The sequence below is a fragment of the Calonectris borealis genome, chromosome 2 (assembly GCF_964195595.1).
Source record: "Calonectris borealis chromosome 2, bCalBor7.hap1.2, whole genome shotgun sequence".
Taxonomy (NCBI): Eukaryota; Metazoa; Chordata; class Aves; order Procellariiformes; family Procellariidae; genus Calonectris; species Calonectris borealis.
Genome location: NC_134313.1, coordinates 29,882,864 through 29,907,009, shown reverse-complemented (window position 1 = coordinate 29,907,009; position 24,146 = coordinate 29,882,864). Strand labels below are relative to the sequence as shown.

The 24,146-nt window shown below is 35.7% G+C and overlaps 1 protein-coding gene across 1 annotated transcript in view; it reads right to left on the bottom strand.

Moving 5' to 3' along the window:
* MMP16 (matrix metallopeptidase 16) overlaps positions 1–24,146 on the bottom strand; it is a 159,595-nt gene that overhangs the window by 50,198 nt on the left and 85,251 nt on the right. The window contains exon 4 of the mRNA XM_075141528.1: positions 22,266–22,570. Coding sequence (XP_074997629.1) covers positions 22,266–22,570 — 305 coding nt within the window. The remainder of the gene's footprint in view (positions 1–22,265; positions 22,571–24,146) is intronic.

Genomic DNA, 24,146 nt, shown 5'->3' with positions numbered 1-24,146 from the left:
TTTCTAACTGAAGCACATAGTTAATGTAGGGTTTAAGTGTCATACCTCATGTCTAGGCTTGTGCAATTTCTGACTTGAAGTTGATGTTGTGGTGAACCTGACTAAAAAAGCTTGCATCAAGACATAGTTCCAAATGGAAAATATCCTTGCTGTATGTTGTAAACTTCACAATTTGAGGACTACCTATTTAGGACAAACCCCACAGGGAACTTAGTCATCCAAGCACTTGTAATCAGACCCCTGCTGATTATTTGTAGATGTTGTCCATTTCTGAATCACCATAAGTGAAATCCTAATGAGGAAAATATGGGTATTACGCTATCCTTCTCAAAATAGGATGCCCTTATTTATTTCATTGTGTAGTTAACTCCCTTATAAGTGTAGTTGCTTACTTGTGTATTAGAACTTTTTGGTTTTTGTAGGTCTAAAAAATAAAATAACACACTTGTGTTATGGACTGATTTAACTTTTTTGTTATTTCCTTCTAAAAATCATCTTTTCATTTTTTATTACAGGATATTAGACACAACTAGAAGTTTTGGCAGTAGAATTATGGCACTCTGTGAAGGAAACACAAATCAAAGCCAATGGGATTATTTCTATAAAAAATTCAGAGCTGGACCTCTATGGTATTAATTTTGCCTGTTTTTATTCATCTATGACTTAGTTCAGCATATCTTTCCATGAGTCTTTTGTACAGATTCTGTCTGTAGTGAACCTGTCATATAACGAGACTTTAGAGAAACGTTATATATCAAGAAAAGATTCCGGTCACTTGGAAAGGGTCACATCCAGGATATTGCTCGTTTTCACCACCTAGGGATGGGAAGAATCATCCTCCGGAAGCATGTTCCTGTCCCACTGACAAGAGAAGTATTCTAGATCAGCACCTTATGCTGAACATCTAACTTCTAGGTGGCTGGACACAAGTGAAGCAGGTGCCACCTACAGTAGGTAGTTTCTTGTTGAAAAAACAGTATAAATAACAAAAGGCCTATACTGTAGCCTAATAGGCAGTTCTATATATAGTTGTACATAATGCTCAGCATTAACTCTTATCCTATATTCTGTAAATTCTTTGGGGGTAGACAGTTATTTTCCACTGCTGTCATTTGATCTGGATTTATAAGTACTATTATAATATTAATAGTAATAATATTAAAAAGTTTAATTTAGGAAAAATTGTACATATATATAAAGTTACAGAACTTTGAGGACATAGTTGACAGCATTTCAGTTTTTCAAGTATTTCCTCTTGATACAACGAAATAAACTTTCTCCCAAATATATATGAAAGTGTAAACACTTGGCAGTAGATGTCTTCATGATGTGTGGAGCGACACTGAAGTTTGTAAAATAAATGTTTGACTGAAAGCATGGAAACAGTCACAACTAAAACTATGTGTTTAGTTGACAAAGTCTTTTCATGTCTTTCTGATTCTTAATCCTGAAATAGGTAAAATAAATGCTCTTGCTCTTTTATTCAGTATAACTGCGCAGAAAAATCATGTCTTTCAAAAATTAATGTGACATAATGTGTTTTCAGAAATGAGAAGGGTTTATCCTATCATTTATAATTATGTGGCTTACAGATGAAATATTTTCATGACAATATTTTTTCTTGGATGCAGTTCTTTTTATAGTAAAGCAGATTCTCAATGTGTTGTTGTAACAGGTTTGATAAGCTTGACTGTCCCGGTGACAAATGTTTTTGATATCTGAATCTGCCCTTCTATAGGCAGTCAAAGCTGATCCTGACATCTCACATGAATAATCCACAGCTTCTGTAGCTAACATCAGCATTGGAAGTGATGCACAGGAGCAACTCTGTAAAGGTTTTCATTCTGCACTCATAATGGAATAATTAATATAATTTTTAAAAATGATAGGCTTAAGATGGAAAGACACGAAGGAAGAAGATGTTACTGTACTATAACTATTGTACTGTGACATGTCTCACATTATTTTTCAATTCTTTTCTGCGTTTTATGAAGTTTAGAGTTCTAACCCAGGTTTATTAGAATGAAATATTTCTTTGTCTGGTATTAACTCATATAGTTAGGATGCAATTTTCTTTTGCTTTTCAGACCTTGTGAAAGGCAAATTTGCCTCATAGACCTGTGCTTCCTACATCATAATTAAGAATATTAACCAGTCTAGGTCCTATATTAATAATTGTACTAATAAGCTGGCCACAGTATTTACTGAACAATTTTCAAACCATTTTAAATTAATAGTATTTGATTCTACCACTATTATTAGGCTGGTCAGTATCAGTAGACCAAAGAGTGTTTTACATGTGGTATTCAACCTCTACTGTTTGAAGTGGGAGGTCTGGGAAGTGAACTTGCTACAATTTCTAAAATTTCAAGAAATCACAGTTAATAAATAGTCTTGGAAGAGTCTACTGCTTTTCTCTATTTGCGGCAGTTATGCAATGCATGAAGAATCAATACATCCTTTGGTTATCAGTCCTTGTTGAGTCCCCATAAAGATCTCCAGGAATTTCCATATTTTGTTCCATGTTAACTTTGAAGGGGTGTGAATTACATAGTAATGGGGAAATAAATAAAACACACTGTCATCTACTGGCATATCTCCTTCTGGGATCACAGATAATGAGCATATGGTAGAGCACTTCCAAAGTAGTACTTCTAAATGGCAGTGGGACTATGTCAGAGAACAGATTTTATGCAGTGAGTGGTTGTTTCTTAGTATGTCTTTCTCCCTTTGTCTTTTGGATAAGGGTGATTATGTAAAAAAAACCCATATATATATATATATTCAGCATCTGACTGCCCTCTGGACTTAGTCAAAGCCTACATCCAAAAGGGAAAAAGGCAAAAGGACTATGGAAAGTAATTTCCACCTCCTGCAATGCAACTTGTAGCCATCAGGGGAGCTATTAAATGTGGTAAACACAGAGCAGCCCTTGGAGCAAATGGATGAGGGGGGAAGGGAAAAGGTCACAGGAAAGAGCTGGGAGAATAATATTTTTACCTGGGGCGACAGTGATTTAACAGGGAACATATTTTCTATATGTTTCTATTATAGTCAAATAGCCCCATTATTCATAACAATTTCCATCAAGAGTCATGATTTTCTCCAGGGCATCCTGAATTTAAACTGACCCAAATAACTTAGTGCAGTTGAAACGGAGGTTTAAACCAGTTCAAGATGTGTTGTCTGAGACCAGCGCAGGTAGGACTTACTACTGTCTTAGTTTCCACTCTTTTTCCTTTGCATATAATTAGATTTCTTCAATTAGGCAACAATTACTCAGTCCCTCTTTGCTTTCGGGAGCAGACTTGCCTTGAGCATCTCAACGTTACTGTAGTTAGCTACTGAGAGCACAGAAGGATGACCCTGAGTGCTCGCTCTTTGTCTCCAGGCTGCACAGAAGTGCACTTGTGACTGCAAGGTTGATAGTAGGCCAACTTCAGTTCCTTGGCCGGTGGTCAGGGTAAGATGAAGGAGTGTAAAAGCAAGTGAACGTTCATACCACTCAGGCTAGCTTTGTTATCGTACTGGATATAATTTACCCATAAAATATAAATGGTAATATATATTTATAATATACCATTTTATATATATATTTATAATATATATTTATAATATACCCATAGTAATGCAAAAAATCTGGCAAGAGCAAGAAGTGTGGAGTCATTCTAGTGACAAAGGTCTGCTCTTCAAGCAGTGGTTTTGACCTGCCATTTCTTCTTTGGGTCAGTTTTCAGCTCTTCACCCTTAGAAACAGAATTCTTCACCCAGGCTGTTCCTAACATAACCACTAAGGAGAAAGCAGCACCATGCAGCTTCCTCCGGCAAGCTTGATTTTATTTCAGTTTGGAGAAATACAGGAAAATGAACAATATCATCAATTACTGGTTTTTAGACTGCTAGTTTAACACATCCACAATCACAAAAGACTTCATGTTCACAGACTGAAGCATATCCAGGTTGGTGTTATAATCCCAATTCCGCACTACTGGAATATCACTATACTGGGATTACGATAATCACCGTATTTAAAAATACAGGTAGAAAAATCAGGGACAAAATGTCTCCATCCCAATTCCAATATTGGATATAATTTTTTAAACATTTTCAGTCCCCACTATTGAAGGAGGGTCCCAAATGATTCAATATTTCACTATAAATTACCCAAGTAGAAGCACGTATTTCAGTCCACTTGGCAAAATGAAGCACAATTGCAAAACTTTAACAAGTCATGAGTAACAGAGTTAAACTACGTATGACTGTTGACTTTTAAACTAAAAGCTGCCACTGCAAGATATACAGTGATGAATATTCATTGTGATAGTCTGAGTTACATCTTGTTATATTTACCTATACAGTAGTAGAGAAATACTGGAAAATATATTTTACAAGTCCAAAACTTGTGCATCTTTGTTCTTGTGTTCCCCATTAGCATGGAGATTTGGAGTAGAATGGATATAAACTCAAAGAGATTGTGATTATTTTTCTTATTTTATCTCAAGTTTGATTTCACAAAGTAAAAAAAAAAAGATACTGTGTGTAAAGAACTAAGACAAAATGATTATTTTTATACTGACACTTTTCTCTGAGGCTATAAACTATTTTAGGCACTAAATCTGCCCGACTTTACAATCACTGCCCAAACTCCAGAATATAAATATGTATTAATATATCAAATATTCAACAGCCAGCACTGTGGAGCATGGTGTACGGGGAAGCCTTTCCCTGGAGCTATAATATACACTATTTTTCATGTCTACGGATAAATAAAGCTAATATGTTTGTCCACAGTAAGCTATTAAGAAACCCTCGTTCTGAAGATATTTATTCCTGTTTAAAGTAACCTGTGAGCTTAATTTATAAAAACAATACCCTAATGGCTTAGCAAGCCTTTGATTCATCAGTTGGCCACCTTTTTAATGCAGCACTAAATGACACCTCAGGGCATGTCACTTGGTTCTCCTCCGTGACATGTGACAGTAACTGCTACAACACATTGTGAGCTCAAGAGTTCTCCATCGTTTAAATGCCATGTGATCTCAATTTTGAAGACTCTCCCATCCAGAGAAAACCAAAAAAATCTAGAAACTGAATTTCAAATAACAAACTGGAAAAGCTACAAAAATGTTTTATGCATAGACATGTACTGTTTCTTCCAAAGATTATTTTACTTCATTTTTCATGTGATGCAGATAGATGATTTCATATTAAATCCATATTAATCTGAAATGTAAATCTATACAAGAAAGAGTTCTATTACAGCCCTATTAACAACAATTCAGTACCTCAAAGTCAAGCTTACAGTTCATCAGAAAATATTACACACACTCTACCATGAACTTGTGTCCGATGTATTTAGAATTTGCATTTTCATTATCCTGTTCATTTGTTACATTGACTCATCAAACCATGCTGCTAATCCCAACTGTCTGAAATGCTGCAAAGTTTAGAGTAAGATTCTTACTCTACATAGCATACAGAAAAAAAAAAAAAAAACCAAACAGAAAAAAAAAAAGAAGAAACAAAAAGAAAAAAAGTTTTATATCTTTGTTATTATTATACTTTCTAGACTGGACAGAATTTTGAAGGTGCTATTTCAACAGTCAGTGATAAAAGAAGATTCTTTCTCTCTCTGACTTTATTGCAATGCAGCGGAATTGAGAACATACGTTATGTATGCACTTACATAAGCACTATCTATGCGTATATATGTTATACAGAGAGTATACATGGACCTAAATATAAATCATAGACATACTCTTACCCAGACAAAGGTGCCACATTTTCTAGTCTAAGAAATCATATACAGTTGCTTGACATTATCTCAAATTTCTGCCATTGACACTGAAATTTGGTAGCTTGATGGATACTTTTGGAAAGAAAGTTTTGCTAAAAGATGGAGCTGAGATGATGCAGTAGCTTTGAAAAATGAAGAGCAAAACTAAATTATTGTGGTTTTAAGTAAAAAGGTATCATATATAGTATACCCATTTTCTGTGTGAACGTAGTGTATCTATTTTGTACACACTGTATTTTAAACAATCATTTTTCAATAACATATCTATACATTTAGCCTTTTTTTCCATTGTGACAAATGAGAATGACATGAAAATATGTTTCTTTCACTCTATTATTACATATACTAACATATACACTAAAATCTTTGCAAGCTGACTTACTGTTATGTATATATTTGCAGACAGAAGGGGAGGTACAGGCAATTTGTTATATACAAGGTATGTACTAATATATTCTGCGTATAATTTAGTATACCTACACCCACATGTGTATATTTTTGAAAAACTATTCTATTTAAAAAAGATCAACAGATTAGTATGAAATTTAAAATTGCTTGCTTGAAATTTGACAAGGGGTTATTCCTACAGGGCAAGGCTGTCTTCAGGTGACTCAGTGATCACTGATGAGATATGATAAGAACATGTGAGTTTAGAGGTGTGTACGTCCTTCCTGGCAGTATTCTACTGTTTCTGCATATTGTGGGCATAATGTAGAAGTCGTCAGGAGGCTGATAAATAACATATTTGAAAGGAGCCCACATTCTTTTATAGTACAGATCAGCTTGTACTTTAGAAACCAAGGACATGCAGAAGGTAAGAATTTCTGCCTTCCTACTTAGATTTATTACCAAGTACATTCTACAACTTTCTAGTAAATTGCTTGAAATGGATCAATTAATTACTTAATGTATTCTTAATTTTCTTTCTAAAAAAGCATGCATGTAAGGGTATTTCCACTTTGTTTCTCACAGTTTCAATCACTAGTACTGAAAAATTTCACAAACTATTCTGACTAGTGAATCAATACCAACTTCTCCAAAGAGTGAGAAGTGAAGCAGCTGAAGATGATCTTACAGGAGGTAAAGAAGACACGAGAGCTCGCTGCTTCCCAAAAAGGTGTAAATATGATGATATGTGTTCCTTCTGCAAATGTAATGCTTATAGGTTCATTTCATGCTTTGAGGAAACCCTGCTTTGACAGTGTACTTAACAAATTAACAGACTGAAAAGTTTTATTTTGAGTGTTTTCATGGTCATCTTTAGATAATAACTATTTTAAATAAATTAAATTAAAATTATAATGGAATTTTGCATTTTGCTACAAAAGATCTTCGTAAGTTAATTTCTCTCAGCAAGCTCACACCAGTAAAAACATTTGAAAATATAATGGTCATTCTCATAACATTACAATTGGCCAGGTTGCTTGTCCTGGTTTCAGCTGGGATAGAGTTAAATTTCTTCCTAGTGCTGTGTTTTGGATTTGGTATGAGAATAATGTTGATAACACACTGATGTTTTTAGCTGTTGCTAAGTACCTGCTAGTCAAGGACATTCAGCTTCCATGCTCTGCCAAACGCACGAAAGGCTGGGATGGAACATAGCCAGGACAGCTGGCCCAGCTGGCCAACGGGGTATTCCATACCATGTGACGTCATGCTCAGTATATGAATGGTAGGTGTGTTCCAGGAAGTAGCAATCACTACTTGGTTATCGGTCAGCGTGGGCGGTGAGCAATTGCATTGTGCATCACTCATTTTATATATTCTATCATCATCATTATCATCATCATCATCATCATCATCATCATCATCATTATTATTATTATTATTATTATTTCCCCTTCCTTTTTTGTTCTATTAAACTGTCTTTATCTCAACCCACGAGTTTTTCTCACTCTTACCCTTCTGATTCTCTCCCTGTCCCACCGGGGGGGGCAGGGAGTGAACGAGTGGCTGTGTGGTGTTTGGCTGCCTGCTGGGTTAAACCACAACATTGCTAAATAACATTTACGCTATTTTTCCAGTAGTCTCAATGCAATTACAAATGCTGCAAATACTGTAGCAGCCTTATCTATTTATAATCTTTCCTATCTTCTCTTTGTTTCTGTTTTTAGTTGTTGCTGTGGGAACAATAAGCTGGAGAAGTATTTAAAACTCCTTTCTGAAGGCTGTGAGAATGAACACATGCTGGGATTGAATATTTGGATATGTGCATAAAAAGAGCATGTATCACACAATTCTCAGCTATCCTCCATAGTCCTGTCCCTGAGGGACATTCATGTGAAGGCAATGGACATCTTTCTACCACTCCTGAGTAAGTGCCAGTCTGGGTGAGAATAAACATAAAAGGATCTTAATTGTACATGAGTCCATATTAAAATTAATTCCTTGCCTGTGACAAAAACAAATGTAGGTTTTGTCTCTAAGCCACTCAGCTAAAATACTGGCATGTTAACGCTGTGGATTCTTTTGTTTTGAAGGGATGATTTTTTTTCTTCATTTCCCCTAATGTCTTGTGTGTCCCACTATAAAGAAATATGTGTAATTACTAGGAGGAAGGTCAAAGTCATGCTGCCAATATTCGCAATAGATGTAACTTGCCATGGGGCAGAAATCTGAAAGGGTCCTACAGATCACTGAAATGCCCACAATAGAATGTACATAGAATTTAATTTATGTGTAAATCTTGTGTTGGCTCTCTGCAGAGATAAATTTTTACCCTGTGTCAGTTAAACTACTGAGAGTAATTATATTATCCTCTAACTTAACTCACATTAAAGCCATCAAAATCATTTTCATGGTTATTATTCTTACCTTATCATTGTATCTGCTTAACACGTACATATGACTTTAAGACTTTTTTAAAGAGAAAGTGTTGCATATACATTTGGGAATTTTATATGAACAGTTCTTCTTCCTTCACTGTTATTTTGCTTGTTTAATTTCTATTAAGAAAAAAGTGTCAAGATAGAATTGTCCATGCTTTTTCTTCCTTAGACCGGTGCTAAAAGAAGTGGGAATTTTGAATCCTAATTGGCAAAGTGATTAGGAGAAGAAAAAAAATCATTAAAAGTTCTCTGATCTGAAAAGCAGATATGTTCTCTAAGGGATACCAAGTGTGTACCATATTCTAAATTGAGACAACTTCAAACTGGGGATCATATAATGGAGAAAGTGACAGAAAGACAAATCTGTTACTTTGGTTTCACTTTGTTAAAATTTACTCACAGGAAATGCTCTGACCTATTGCATAATCTGCTACTATTAGTGGATATATCCATTCAGCTGTTTGTTTCACTCTAGCTAGAGGAACCACTGTAAGCCTCTCTAGCACTCAGAGAATGCTGTCAGTTTGGCACTAGTCACTATTGGCACTTGTCGGCATGGAGATGCCTCAGCACCCACTGTGGAGGGGCAGCCTCCAGGATGAAAGATTGCAGAGGGCAGGGCAAAGGGTGCTGGAGAGGCCAAGATGGTTAGTCAGCCAAGCCATCCTCCTGGGCCTCCCAGCAGAGGAAAGCCTATGCAAGAGGATGTTTAGAGAGGAAGATGAAGGCAGGAGTTAGCTGCCCCTGCCAAAGTGCAAGAGAGCTTAGACATGGGAATGTTAGCCAGGGCAGAAGTCAATCCTGGCACACTTTCCCTTCTGTGAGTTAGGAGCTCAGCAGGATCCCAGCCTGGGGGGACAGTGGCTGGCACAGGCTGGGAGAAGGGACAATGTCAGAGGTCCTGTGTCTGATGGCTGTCAGACCAGAGCTTCCCACTGGAAAGCAGGGAGCTGAGCGCAGAGTCGCTGGGGGCACACTGCTCTGCCACATCCCACACTCAGTCAGGTCTGGGACCATTATCTCTCCACCTCTGCCAGCACCATGGATAGCCCTGCCAGTAAGTCATTAAAGCCCTGCCATAAGATCATTAAAAACACAAACCAGCTAAGGACTGACTGTTGGTATATAATGTAGTTGCTAACTATTCTTGAAGCTCAGGCCCTAATATTTTTACTGCTTCTACTAGCACTGCTAGCTGGAGTACAGCTAGCAACATTAATCCTCTGTCACTACCATATCTTCAGTTTCCTGAATACTCAGTGATAATCCCATTTCCTCATACTTAACACTGTATCAGTTCCTAAACTGCATCATAAGAAAGGAGCTATGTATGATTTTTAGAAAAGGAAATCTAAAAGTATGTTTACCATATTACCAATTATGCATTCAAAATTTAAGTGATGCAATCCGTTTGTGAATTACCATATTTAGACCAATAGGAGAGCGTTCATCCTGCCATACCGCGAGGGACAGGGGATAGGCTACACCAGTAATTACCTTTTGTGTGTGTAATACTGAACTGTTCCCAAAACAGGCATCTCTGCTGCTAAGACGGATTTCTTTGCACCCCAGTTGGTGCTGTTATTTGGAAGTACTTATCACTTAGTTCTTCTCTAATCTGAAATTGCACATGATTCAACATCACTGGTGGAAGCCATCTAGCTATAGAAAACTATTACACGAATGCCTATACCTGCACCTTTCACAGCCAGTGGTGAGAACCAGGTATTTTGGGACATGATTCATCTAGTTTATTTTAGGCACCTACTTCAGGATGCGACAAATCTTACCTAGGAAGGCAATATATCTCTCCTCTAACTCTAAAGGGACTCTATGGGATTAACTCAGATATAAACATCAACATATGGTCAGATTAATTCCACCCCCTCAAGTCTTTTGGCTTCTGACTTAGGTCTTTTCATTTAAGTCGGTGGCAAAACATTAATTATAAAAGTACAGGATATGGATTTAAGTGATATATGTACAAAACCAGGAAGCATTCATCCTTGACTTGACTAGAGACTTAAACCTGTCCATTACAACAAAACATTTTGCACAAAACAATATTGTTCTTTTAATTTAGCTGGCACTTTTTGATTTTTCTCTTTTCATCTTTTTTTCCAAGCTGATGTTTTAGCTGTAGATGCTTCCAGGTATTGGTGTTAGCTGCTCGGCACTTTTTGAAACCCAAGTCATTTAGGAAGGAGTCTAAATATAGATTAAAAATATTTTGGCCTCAAGAACATATGGTTTGAGCATTTTGAAGTGAAGAATTGTCAGGATAAAGCACAAATTATTCTCTAGGCTTGAGAACACAGATATTGTAGAAAATCTTTCATCACTTAGTCATACACTATTCTTAAAAAGGTCATATATAGTATTACCCTATATTTTAGGGTTATCTTACATTCTTCTAATTTTGCAACAACAACCCATTAAATTTCTGTCTAATACATAAATAAATATGTAATTACTGTAAAATTCTTGTCTCATTCTCTCAGGAAACCATGACAACATCCATAGTAATTGACAACATGATTTTTCAGATTCTGTTTGCCCCTGAAAAGGCAGGGGAAAGGAGAGGGCAGAGCAGTAATAATATTCTATAGAACATCTTTGGGAGAAGTCAGATTTCCTAAAGCTGCTGTCTTGGTGAAAAATTCTCCATGAAGTGGTCCTAACAGCAAACAGAAACTCAAAGATCTCTGGATCACATGGGCGTTGGAGTGCTAAGCCTGGTGCCTCCTTTAAATGACAGAAATGCCACTTTCTGTTTAAAGGAACAATTTGAGGATCATAGATAGTTTCTCTTTCCTAAATTATTTCTATTAACAGATCAGACTGAAAAGAAAGAAAAAATAATTTAAAGCCATTAATTCATTAGGTGATTTTTTGGTTGTGAACTGATTTCAACTTATTTGCAATAATAAAGGTGGTTTTCTCTTTTTTTAACCCAATGTGTTTGAGAGTATGGTTTTTCACAAGCTCTCCATAGCGAGTAATCTTTCAAGAACCTGAAATTCAGGCCCTGGTGTGAAACCTCATAGGTCATAAGATAGTTTCTTTATTATTAACATTAGTTTTTATTAGTATTATTTTTATATCATACATTTTAAAGAAGTATTGCCTATTTGTAAGCTGATGGAAAACACTTATAAAAAGATACATAGGGGATAAGAAAAAAAAGCACTGGAATATGTCAAATTCTTTCCTTTTTCCCCCTTCTCTATAACTTTCTGTCATGTACAAGAATTATATGAAGTGCTCTCAGATTCTGGACTGAAAATCAAGCTTCTAAGAGGAAGAAAGGTTAAGGTAGGAGCTAGATTTATTTGTTTGTTGTATATGTTATTTGTTTTTTTTTCCCTTGTCATTCCCACACAGTAACCATGTGTGAGGGGTTGTGGGGTCATAAAAATAATCATGACAGGGCTGGCCCACATTTTATGTATGCACTCATTCAAAATACATCTGTTTGCCTGAACAAAAAACCTTCCCAATGCTCTTTTCTAGCATATTGCATAGTAGCATTAGTATCTATATTTTATATATATATCTATATTAACATCATTCTCCATACTGCAGGGGAAAAAAAAAGAAAACAAAGAAAAAAAAAAAGAAAACTAAAAACCCTAACATTGTTAGTTTCAACTTCTTAATAATTTTAATAAACATTTTTCAACTGAATTTCCCCATATTAAATCAGTACCCTTAATATACTAGCATGAGTGTCTGATCAAATTAATCCAGTTTGGGAAGATAAACTTCATTGTTGTATAAACAGTTGTTTGAGACAAAGATACCTTTGGGAATAAAAAAATATATGGCAGTTCTTTTTCTGTGAATGTAGGTGCAATGGTTGCCAAAATTGTCTGCAAGGATCCATTCTGCCTTTCAGCTAGATGTTTCCTCGGCAGTAAAGTTGATGTTACAGGCAACGTGAACCTTCGTCATTTATTCCCATGCAAATTCAGCCAGCTTCGTTTTAACACTTTTCATTAGCAGTTTAAGATAGACTGGCTGATCGCAAACTGAGGCAGATGGTAAATGCAAGCAGTTTGTTCTACTGGCCCTGGTATGTGGGAAATAACCTCCAGCTGCAGTTTGAATGGATAACTGAGTTTGTAACTTCCTTAACTACTCCACATAGGCTTGCAATGATCTATATTTACCTACACCGTGATGGAAGCAATATGCAATTTAGTGGCTCAGGTTACACCTGCATCATGACCATCTCTGTCTGGCAATTAAGCCACAGTGTAAATATCACCTTGCATCTATAGACACAAAAAGCATAATGTAAATTTTCCATTGTTTTAATTAAAAATATCACAAAGTCCATCTTCTCGACATATTCCTCAGCCTCTCTTTCAGTTTGCATAATAGTGCATTTGGCAGTTTTAGGCCAAGAAGGAAGCTGAGGACATGATATTACACATGATAACCCTTGGGATATATTAAAAGCAGCGAGCTAAACACACATCTAGAACATGAGGCTGGATTCATCCACAAGTTTAACAAATTTCCCTTTTAACAACATGTAAATGAAGTGCTTTTCTCAAAGCCAAAAGGGTGCTCCATGAAAGCAAAAAAACTCCCCCAAAACAATAAAAATGAAGTCATTACCTTGCCAACAGTTAATATTTTCCATCACCTGGCTTCCAGCCAGTAAATGGGGTCTAGCAGACAGATCCTCTTCTCTTCTATATATAGCCCTATGTCTAATGACTGAGTCCTCACAAGCCAGCCAGGGCCATTTATGGTTTATTTTTTAATTATTTTCCATCTCTTCAATAACTGAAAGGGATCTTTCTATTCTCAAGTGCCACTTTGCATCCTATGATAACACTTTCGAGGACATGTTTTATGCAGCAGACACTGAATGTTTCGCAGTTACCGTTTTATGTAAGATCTTGGGGTTCCGTATCCTTGGGGATATGAAACAGGTGGGCATATGCACACCAAGCAAGTATAATCCATGGAACGTTTGGGAAGCCTAAGGACAGATTACCCTGTTAAGTTCTATCAGCACAACATGCACTTACTAATGGGGAAACACTGGTTTGCTTTTTAAATACTGGAAGCCTTGAGGTTTAGCAATAGAAAGTATTATCTGTGTTAGTTGACTCCTGAATCAAATTGGATTTCAGGGGGAACGGTGAAATGAAAAGAATCAATCGTTACTCCATTTGTCTGCAACTTGCAAAATTCTTTTAAGTATTATCCTGGCATCTTCATCATTGTGCGATGCTATAAATGTAATAGTTGGTTTTTGCCATCTTTTATAATATTGCTAATTTTCTCATTTTACACTCAAATAGATTCAGTTTAAAATAGAAGGTGTGCTTCCTTAACCTTACAACTACATATAAACAAAGCTGTAACTCAACAGGTTAGGTCTCTTTATCCTGGAAACAAGGTACGACAGAGGTCCATAAAATTATGAATGGCATAGATAAAATTATTAGGAAATTACTTCCTCACAATATGAGCACCAGTCTACCTAAAGTGAATTTATCAATGGCAGGTTCAAAATTCAGCGAGAGGTAGTTTTTCATATCTGCTTAAACTATAGAACACATTGCCACAGGATGTTGTGGATACCAAATGTTTATATGAGTTCAAAAAGAGATTACACCAATTCATGAAAGGAAATCCCTCAAAGGCTATTAAACACAAAAATATGGCCTGTGGCTCAGAAATTCAATGAGCCACAGATTGCTGGAAGCTACGAGGGAATACGCTGAGGTTTTGTTGCCATATGTTTGCCCTGCTCTTATTCTCTTCCCTAGGTATCTGTTAATAGCCATAGCTGGAGATAGGATATTTTGTAGGATAACCTTTGATCTGACCTCATGTTGGCAATTCTTTGTTTAAAAGTATATACACAAGTATAATACGATACAAATTCAAAGAAAATATTAATCTTTTACGTGTTTATCCTAATACAGAACTGGAAAACAAACATGTGACAACTGCAATGCCACACTGCTTGGTTACAGATCAAATTTGATATTGATAAGTTTTTATTAAAAACATATATAATCAATTAAGTAAGAGCACTATGCTTTATGAAATTAAAGTCACAGTAATATTGTAATACAGAGCTTCCTTTAATCTGAAATACTCGGCTTTCTTTATACCTAACAATAGCATGTGACATGAGCATGGTTTGAGACACAGAGCTCCCTTAGGAGACTTAGTTTTCATAACTCCACTGGTTCATATTTCCAGCAGCATATATATATCTCCTGCACTGTGTCAACCACACAGCCAAAAGAAATTTACTACAACATGATCTATGCAGTTCAGAGATCAGGATTTTCATAAATTTTTCTTGGCTGCCAACACAGTGCCCACAGCAGATTCTATGCACTAACTAGAGTCCAAGTACATTACACTAGATACTGTATTTGCATCAGGTCCAAGAAGCTTTTACTTGGCAACCTACAAACAGCATGGTACAAAGTGACAGTTTGGTTTTGTTTTTTTTTTTTTTTATTTTTATTGCCTGCAAAACTTGAATAATTTTTTGAATGCTGGAGAGTTAGCAAAAAGATTACTGAATTCTTTAAGGTTTTGTTTTGTTTTCCTGAAAACACAGCTTCATGTATATACAAGTTACAAATATTCCACATGAACGTAAGCACTCTGTGGCAATATTCTCCTTACATTTCAATGTAATTGTACACTAAAAACATCTATTACTTCTGTAATGGAGTTTCACTTGATATTACTTTTTGTATATTCCTTGATGGAAGAACTGGTTTCTGCAGAATTTCAGTGTGTTATGGTAGCTGCCTTGGTCAATTTGCTACAGAGGTAAAAAATCATGCATTTTACTTTGATTTCTGTTTCTCTTGCAGATATGAGTATGAAGATAAGAGTATCAAACTACCATTACTGATCTACTGTGTTTATATAAGAAGAACTTAAACTTAGCTTTTGCCAAATTTTCTGCCACTGGAAGACACAGTTCTATGGTCAGATTTTAGCCAGTAATTGGCACATTAAGCATGAAGTCTAATGTGCTCGAAATCTAAGCTCCCAAGAAATCCTTGTTTTCCCCAAGAGTTACTTCTAAATCTTGCTCTTTCTTAAAAAGCTGCACTTGTGTAAGTAGGTCAATCTTAAATTAATGTAGTTAAAAGTGGTGCACTCTCCATTCAAACTAGTTTAACACTCCCTTAAATAGGCTTAGATGCATTCCGTAATTTCCCAGAAAAAATAACCGCTTTAAACAAGGTTTAAACTAACTTAAGTGCATGTAGCCAGACAAATGTGAAATCAATTTTGATAAACCAATGCAATCTTTGAAATAGAGTAAGGGTAAGTGTTTTTGCCTTAAGTTAGAGATGTTTGCCTTCTGACAGGTAGCAAAAATGTTTTCATACACTCTCAGGTGAAGAAAGGAAATATAAAAATTAAGAAGCCATAAAATATATGATGATATGTATTAGTAATGGATTTTTCTCTCTATTAGAACATAGTGTATATATCTTCATCCATGATGGTCCCTTCTCTGAATGCCTTCCTTTCTGCTTTCTCTGCCATAATTTTTAGGATTCCATCTGAGAGCTTTCCCATATTTAATAGGAATTATGCTTATAACAAATCATGCAATAAATCCAGGGAAAAGAGATTGGTGGAAAATATGTAAGGCAATAGTGAGGATGAAGAACAGATACATCTCAGTCATTTTTCCCAACTGATAGGAATAGTCTGTCTTTCATTCAACATGCAGGTAGCAGTGACTATTAACTGCAAAATTCATAACAGTCCTTCCTTTCTTTCTCTGCCACTATCTGCCAAAATGAGACTTCTGAGCATAGCCACTAGTTAAGGAACCTGACTTTGATGGGTTGGGGTTTCCAGGGACTATCACAATGCTACACAAACTTGATCCATTAAATAGCCCTTGGGGTTTGCCAATAGAACTATTCAAGATACAAAGATTTCTGAAGATGACACAGCTTTCTCTTAAGTCACTGTTCAGAAGACTGTTTTTAGACTCTTCATCTGTCCCTTTCTTGGTTTTTAATTCAGAAATGGTGAAGGATCTGAGATTCATTTAGTTTTTGAAACTGTCTGCTTGTAAATTACTGATAAAACTACAAACTAAACTGAGGATAGTTCTTGTCCTCTCCAAGGCCTTACAAGGGATTCCACAAAAAAAACCAAGCCAAACAAACAAAAAGCCAAACAAGCAAATAATTCCCCTCCAAAATACAGCACCTAATGATCCTTTAATAAGGGACATAGATCTACTTCATCACTTCAGAAGCAGCCCTCACTATGTAGACTGCATTTAGCATCTCTTAGATCAGATGTTGCCTCCTCTCTTTCTCAAAGTTCTGTTATGGGAACCTGTTCTGTCATAGGCAACCTTCAATCACAGGAATGAGGCAATGAAATAAAATCTAGTGAGTACTGTATATAATATATGTTTTGAGTTCTTTCTAATTTGCATTTTCTGAAGTACACATAGGAAAACTGGCCTACTGAATTTTTTTTATGGTTTATTACTATATGCTATTAACAAGGCAGAGTTGTAAGTCCTATTCCTAATTGTGTCATTGTAGAAATACACCTTCCATTTTTTCCAGTAGCAAACATCTATGCTCAGCAGACATTATTAACAGCTTTCAAAAGACTGTTGCTCAAAATTGGAACAAAATATGGAGAATGTAAGTAGAAACAAATAATTGCCAGTCTTATGATAAGGAAACCATCTTATCTATAAGACCTTGTGAATGTGTATGGCCCATCATGCTGCAATAAATTGGAGGATAGGGGAGGAGGAGACTATAGGCTCTGAGGCTTAACAACTCCATAATGAAGCAAATCTTCCAGAAATCTAGCACACTACTTTCTCCACTAGAATCTGACACTTCAACTTCTAATTACATTACAGTGCATAAAAAATTTCAGTGCTGCAGATTTAATAATGGACAGATGAAGATAATATGTGGAAGAGCCTTGTCAAGGCTAATAAAAACACCACTTTCAGTTTCAGTACGGGAAGACAGGGCGTAGGATAGGATTTTTCTGCTAGCTACTAGAAAATTTACTACAGAGACAGTCTCTATCCCCCCTGCTCCCTGGCAGTGACTTTGAATTTCATCAGTGATTTGAAATACTGCAATTGAAAAAAATACTTTGAAAAAGATTTTTGTTGAGGACTTTGACAATAAAATATCTCCAAAATATTGCCTCTTTTCGCAAGAAGTCATTGTCCTTTTCTGGGTTTAGATACATTATTCATTGTCCATACATTTTTCATTCAAAAAATCAGGTGGTATATATCACCTAAATGGACTGGAGTCATGGGGAACAATGAAATCTCTCCCTAGCCTTAAGACTGGTATGTTAAGATTTCTTCCTTTTCCTTTTTTTTCTCCACTTCTTTTTCTTTACAGCACTTAAGTTCAGAAGAAAATAAGGATTTAAAGTTTTTCTTAATAAGTGCTGATTTTTCAGATAGATATTTTTCAGATAGATATTTTTCAGATATGTAACTTGATTTTCGTCTCCTATTTATTCTTTTCTCTTTTTACATCTTTAAGTGTACATATTGTGAAATGTTTTCCTGTGATATTCCTATCCCTTCTGATTTGCTATTCCTGAACAGTTTTTCACCTTCAATGTTTGTTACCTCCATTCTCTTCTTTTACCATAGTTGCTAAGCGTTACCAGAAATGAGACTGCCTGGGAGGAAAAGGTACTTCATAAGATGCATGAAGAAACTGTCCTGTCCCAAATAATTTACAAATCTAAGGCTCTCATCTCACACTGAAGGCTGGATAGACAGACCATAAAGGAAATGGGGCCTACTATAGGTGGAAAGGCCTACTCCCACAGAACCACTTGAAAAGTAGATGTTGTAAAAGAACAAGTAGAACATGAAAGCTGTCTGGAGGAAGGCTACAGTCCAATGCATACAACCACTTTGTCCAAAGTATTGGAAGACTACAGTTTCCCTACCTTGCAAAAAAACTCAAACACCTTTTATCCTCCAGTGTATCCCTCCTTCCCTAGCAAAAGAAATCCTGTCCTTGTTTCCATTGCTCGCCTGTGATGGCAAGTTTCTTGTCCTTCTTTCTGGCCAATACTTCTGGCATCACCTGCAGCACTGTGGAAGGAAATTTGGAGAAAAGACCTCTACAGCTCAGCTGGAGTTAAGGTACTAGCTGTACTCTGCTTACTAGCTGGTACTAGCTGTACTCTGGTATTATGAAAGCAAAGAAATACATCATTTTAGAAAGCCTGCAGGTGTTAAATTGTATGACAGGAGTTTTTTCCTGAGCGACGGGCCCATTAGTCTTTACTCCTACAAGACCTTTATTCATTCTTCAGAATGAGGGAGGATTCAAAGCACAGATCTCTTCCCCAGAACATGATTGATAAGATAGGTCTGTGATCCACAAAAATATACCACTGAATGAGAACAAAGGGAAGCAGCACTGCACTGTGGAGATTATGTATTTCTGTTGGAACTGTCCTTTCAGTCTAGAACATTGTTAAAATCAACAAAACCACAAGAAAAGCAAGCAAATATGATAAGAAAAAAAAAGACAAAACCCAACCAAAAAACAAAACCCAAACCTAAAGTATGAAGACACTGCAATTAACTAGTCAGGATATATTACCTTAAGAATTAACTATACTCAGAATACTGAACTTGTATATGATTCCTTATTTGGAATGAAAATTATTTTAAAAAGGACAACAGTTTATGAAAGCATTTCAAGAAGTTGCCTATCTTTTCTGAGGTCGATAGTATGCAAATTGTTTTCATTAGAAGAATGAGACTAGTGTTTTCCAAGAGGATCTTATATTTGCATTTTTGCCACTAAATAACCACGTTGATCCGTGTTTTCAAATCACTCTGGAATAGGAATCAGAGAAAAGGAATAGAATAAGAATCAGAGAAAATCAGCCCTTTGGGGTGAGATTTAATTTAAAAATAAAACTAAATCACCAAATCTTTTTCCCCTTCTATTGGATTTCTAATAACACTACATGAAGATTGGACTGGATTGGAAGGAGCAATGAACTTAAAAAAAATTACACTCACCTGGGAAAAATGACTCATAGCTAACATCATAAATATATTTTTCAACCTTCTGCTTTTCAGTGCTCTGAGACTGAACTCAAGATGATAGGGACTCTAAGAGAGCTGTACATCTTTTCTTCCTGTCAATCCCAAATGGCATGCTTCTCTTCTTTTCCCACCAGGAATTTTTTTCCAATCACAAAAGAAAATCTGGACATTCCTTCAGGATTCCTAGACACAAGCTAATGCAGTAAGTTCATCAGCAGAACTTGGCCTACCTGATAACTGGAAGTCACCAATCAGGCAAATAGGCACCCTGTGTATACAGATCAACTGCACATACATTGCTATTTCTAGAGTTACAATGACATAAGGCTTTTCTCTAGACAATAGCTATGACCTAAGATCCATGGTTCATACCATCTCAACAATGAAACCAGGAGTTGCCAAAATTCTTCAGAAAACTTACATTGGTAAAACATTTATTTTAATTGTCATGTATTTTGCAGAAATTTTCCAGTCATAAAATATTCCAGTTTTTTTTACCTTAACTATTCCATTCTAACAGGAATATGTCTCCCTTAAAAGAGTATATATGAGCACATCAAAGTACATAAGTTATTAAATTTGCAGAATAAATTTCCAGTGATACCTATTAAACCTTCATGATATAGAGAGCAAAACTTTTTTATTATAAAATTTCAATGTTCTAAGATACATAAAAGCATATTTTTAGTGATAGTATCATTTTACTTTCACTTGTTTTTTTTTTTCTTTCAAAATATCTTAGAATTCATTAATACAATAAATAGCTTTTGAAAACTGCTTTACAAAACTCAACCACGAAAAGGCATATAAAGACATGAGTGTCCTTTTGCACTCTGAAAATTATTTAAGTTAAAGGAGAAGGAGATAGCCAGAAGCTTGCACACTTTCATACAGACTAGAAGATCCATTTGTGGAGCTGCTCCAAAAGGGTTATCACATTTTAAATTGACACCTTGACTTCAACGTACATATGCCTGTAGATTTTCCTGAGTGCTTGAAGTAATAGCTCCAAAACCACAGAACATTATGTGCAGCGTTAGTCTCCTGCTGAGGCCCATAAAAACACCTTAATTTAGCCTCACAATGCTGTGACTGACTATGTACCTGAACTGCACAAACAGAAGATTCCCACTGTGAATTTTTTGAGCAAAACCTGTGAAGAGGGCAAATATGACCAGTGCAATACCACAGATTTTGCTCCAGTAAGAATCTAGGGCTTGGTCCACAAGAAATAAGCTTCTTGAACCCATTCTGCTACTAAGGGCTTTCACAGTGCAGTACACTGCTCTTGCTTCGCTGATCCTGGCAGAGCAGAAGCATTGCACCATTAGGACAGTCATAATACCATATTTATAGTCCTGAAATATTAACTTAAAGCTTTGTTGCAAACTCCAGGCTACAAATACTGCTACATAAAAAGCTCTGAATTTTACTTGGAAGATCTCAGGTGAGAAAGGGAAAGGAAGGGAATTAGATAAAGCCTCTCATTGTTCACAAATTCAGTGTAACATTGAAATACAACAGTTCTGCACTTCTTGTCATCTTTATCGTCTTTTGTATTCCAGAAACACCCTCTTTGTGCATCTGTGCATCCTCTTTTGTGCATCATTGTTTGCTGAAGAGACTCTCTTTAGCTCTATATAACTGGCTTAGAGAGATCTACTAGGACAACTGAGGCTGCTTGGAACCAAAACCTATCAAAGTATCAAACGCAGAATATGTCTACACAAAAACTCTTCTTTGATACTGTTCTGCAGAGATGCAAAAGCTAGCTTTAAATTAGGTTTCCTAGATAATGGCGGTAATTTAGTCACATGAACTTTGAGCTTGGCAAGGGCCAGATTATAATTTTGTGAAAAGTAACTTTAAAGAGTACCTTTAATTTTGGTTTGGTAAATTTTAGGTATGCCAACTGCACTATGCAGTCCTTATTTCATTATGGGGAATGTACAACTTAAGTAAATTAGAATTACTGTTGGAATTAACAATTCCAAAAGAGGTTCAAAAATTATTAGGAAACACTAACTGTCTTCTTGAAATGGCATTTTAAGAGTTGACTTTAAATGCTGCCACCTCATCACCATAAAGAAACACTGGAAAAGACTAGGTTTTATGTACATTGGTACCCACTGTATTGGTGGATAGTCTCCGTTGTTCTTAACCTCTCTTATATCACTGCTAAAGAACATTCCGCATTTTCCCTAAACCTAAATAAGATCTATATGGCAAACAATTTCATAATGAAAGTAGTTTATGTAAACATTCAACAGTACAATGTCTGAATGAACGCAAAGATTCCTAACAAGAATTCAATGTCTTTCGAGAGAAACACATTTTCATACTGTAACTTACATTTAGACAGAAACTTTTCTGCCTCAGATTCTAATAGACCAATCAACTGAAGATATTTCTAAAGTAATGTGAACTTAGGAAAGAAAAATATGTGACTTTAGGGACAGGGAAGCATGGAAATACTTCTATTAGCTGAAAATTCATGCCATTTATTTATTTTGTTTAAACTGAAATCTTCTCTTACCATCGTGATTGGGATTTCCCAAAGTCCATGGCTCATCTGAGTCAAAATGAGTGTCTCCCCCAATTCCTGGCCCAGGGAAATATGCATGAGCCAAAAATCCTCCCTCCCCATCAAAGGGAGAACTGTCTCCATGAAAACCTGATGCAAAAATGATTGTAATATCCACGTCCCTCTTGCCATTTTCTAATTCAATATAAGGAACTTCTTCAAATGTTAGAGGAGTTACATTCTGCCACACATCAAAGGCACGGCGAATGGCTTTACGAGTTTCAGCATCACCTACTTTTGGAGTGACGTTCTTTATGCTGAAAGAAACAGAGAAACGTTAAAGAGATTAAATTTGACAGAGTGGTAAGTGACACTGCTTACATCCATTTTCCCCTAATTATTAAAAGCATTGTGCTTTTAATAAAACATGCCAGTCTGGCATTATATCCTTTAAGAAGAGTATTTTTAAACAAGCTGGTGTGAAATTATTGTGTCAATCTGTGTAGCCCTTTATGCTAGAACTTATTATATGTTAGCTAGGTTACTCTCAGCAGTACAAAAATCTTATTTTTAGAAGATTAAAAATATTTTAAAATGAAAAATTCTTAACAGTGGGATAACCAGTTTAATCAACCACTGACTGTTTACCTCCTGGACCACAATTAGAATCCATCACAGCTAAAGAACGGCATGTCATTTCTGATCAAAAGAAAAATGTTTCTATTTAAATGAAATTTTAACTTCTTAGTGAGTCCATTAACAATAGCAGAGCTCCATACTGTGACCACCAATCAGTATTCACAAAGCCTTAAAAACAGTTCTTGTTGCATTTGTGACTGGATAGATAATTCCTTACCAGAAACAAAGACTTTTTATTTCAATACAGGCTAAGATGTCCTTTTATCCTTTAGATGACCTGATTACTTCTATAAATCTTGCATAAAACTGTAGAATTCATCAGAGAAATCATTTTATAGATGACAATTACATGCTAAATCAGAAATATATATTTAAACAGAAATTTCAGTCTCCACTACTACTTCAGATGACACACATAAGAGAAAGGCAAAAAACCATCAGAATTACAGTTGAGTTCAGAGCCACAGTTACTAGTAAACTATAGTGGAATGACCTTTAAAAAAAACTTTTTTATTTATTTTTATTGAATTCAAGAAAAGAATGGCAATAATCAGTTTCAGACCTATCCAATTTCCTCCATCATTTTTACTCGATTCATATGGCCAGCAAAAACTCTGTTAGGTTTGTGTCTGTTCTGAAACTGCTGCAGTCAGATGCCTTTTGGTCATTTGACATGTGCTTGACTGAATGTCCAGAACAAACTTCAGAAATTACATAGTTCGAGAGTATATGTAAGTTTACACAGCATGGCGTGTTAATGGAGAACAAAAATATTTTCATGAATAAACCTGGAATGATTCATTTGTTTGATGCATTAAATGTGTTTGATTGTATGGTATTGTAAGTTTATATAAATGGAAATAAATCCTTCAAGTCTAATTTTATAGATTTGACTTCACATATATAATATTTTGTTCACAGGTTCATGCAGAAAACATAAAGTTACCTCTTTTGAGTTCCACTCAAAAATATTCTTGTATTGAGTCCAATAATGCTAGTCTAATGAAAGCATTATTTCTTTTTAGCTAGTATGTATGTTCCAAAGAGATATCAAGACAGATTAGAAGATAGTATACTGTAGAGAATCCACTGTTTCCCTTGATCTTTTCTTCCAAAGATGATTTAACCAGTAATTACATACTTGTGCCTATTGTCTTATTTGTGTGGCTTGTAACGTTGATTCTTGTTCTGCCTTTCTCTTTCACATGAGCTTTAAGAACATTTTTCCCCCCTAAAAAAGACATTTAAAAGACA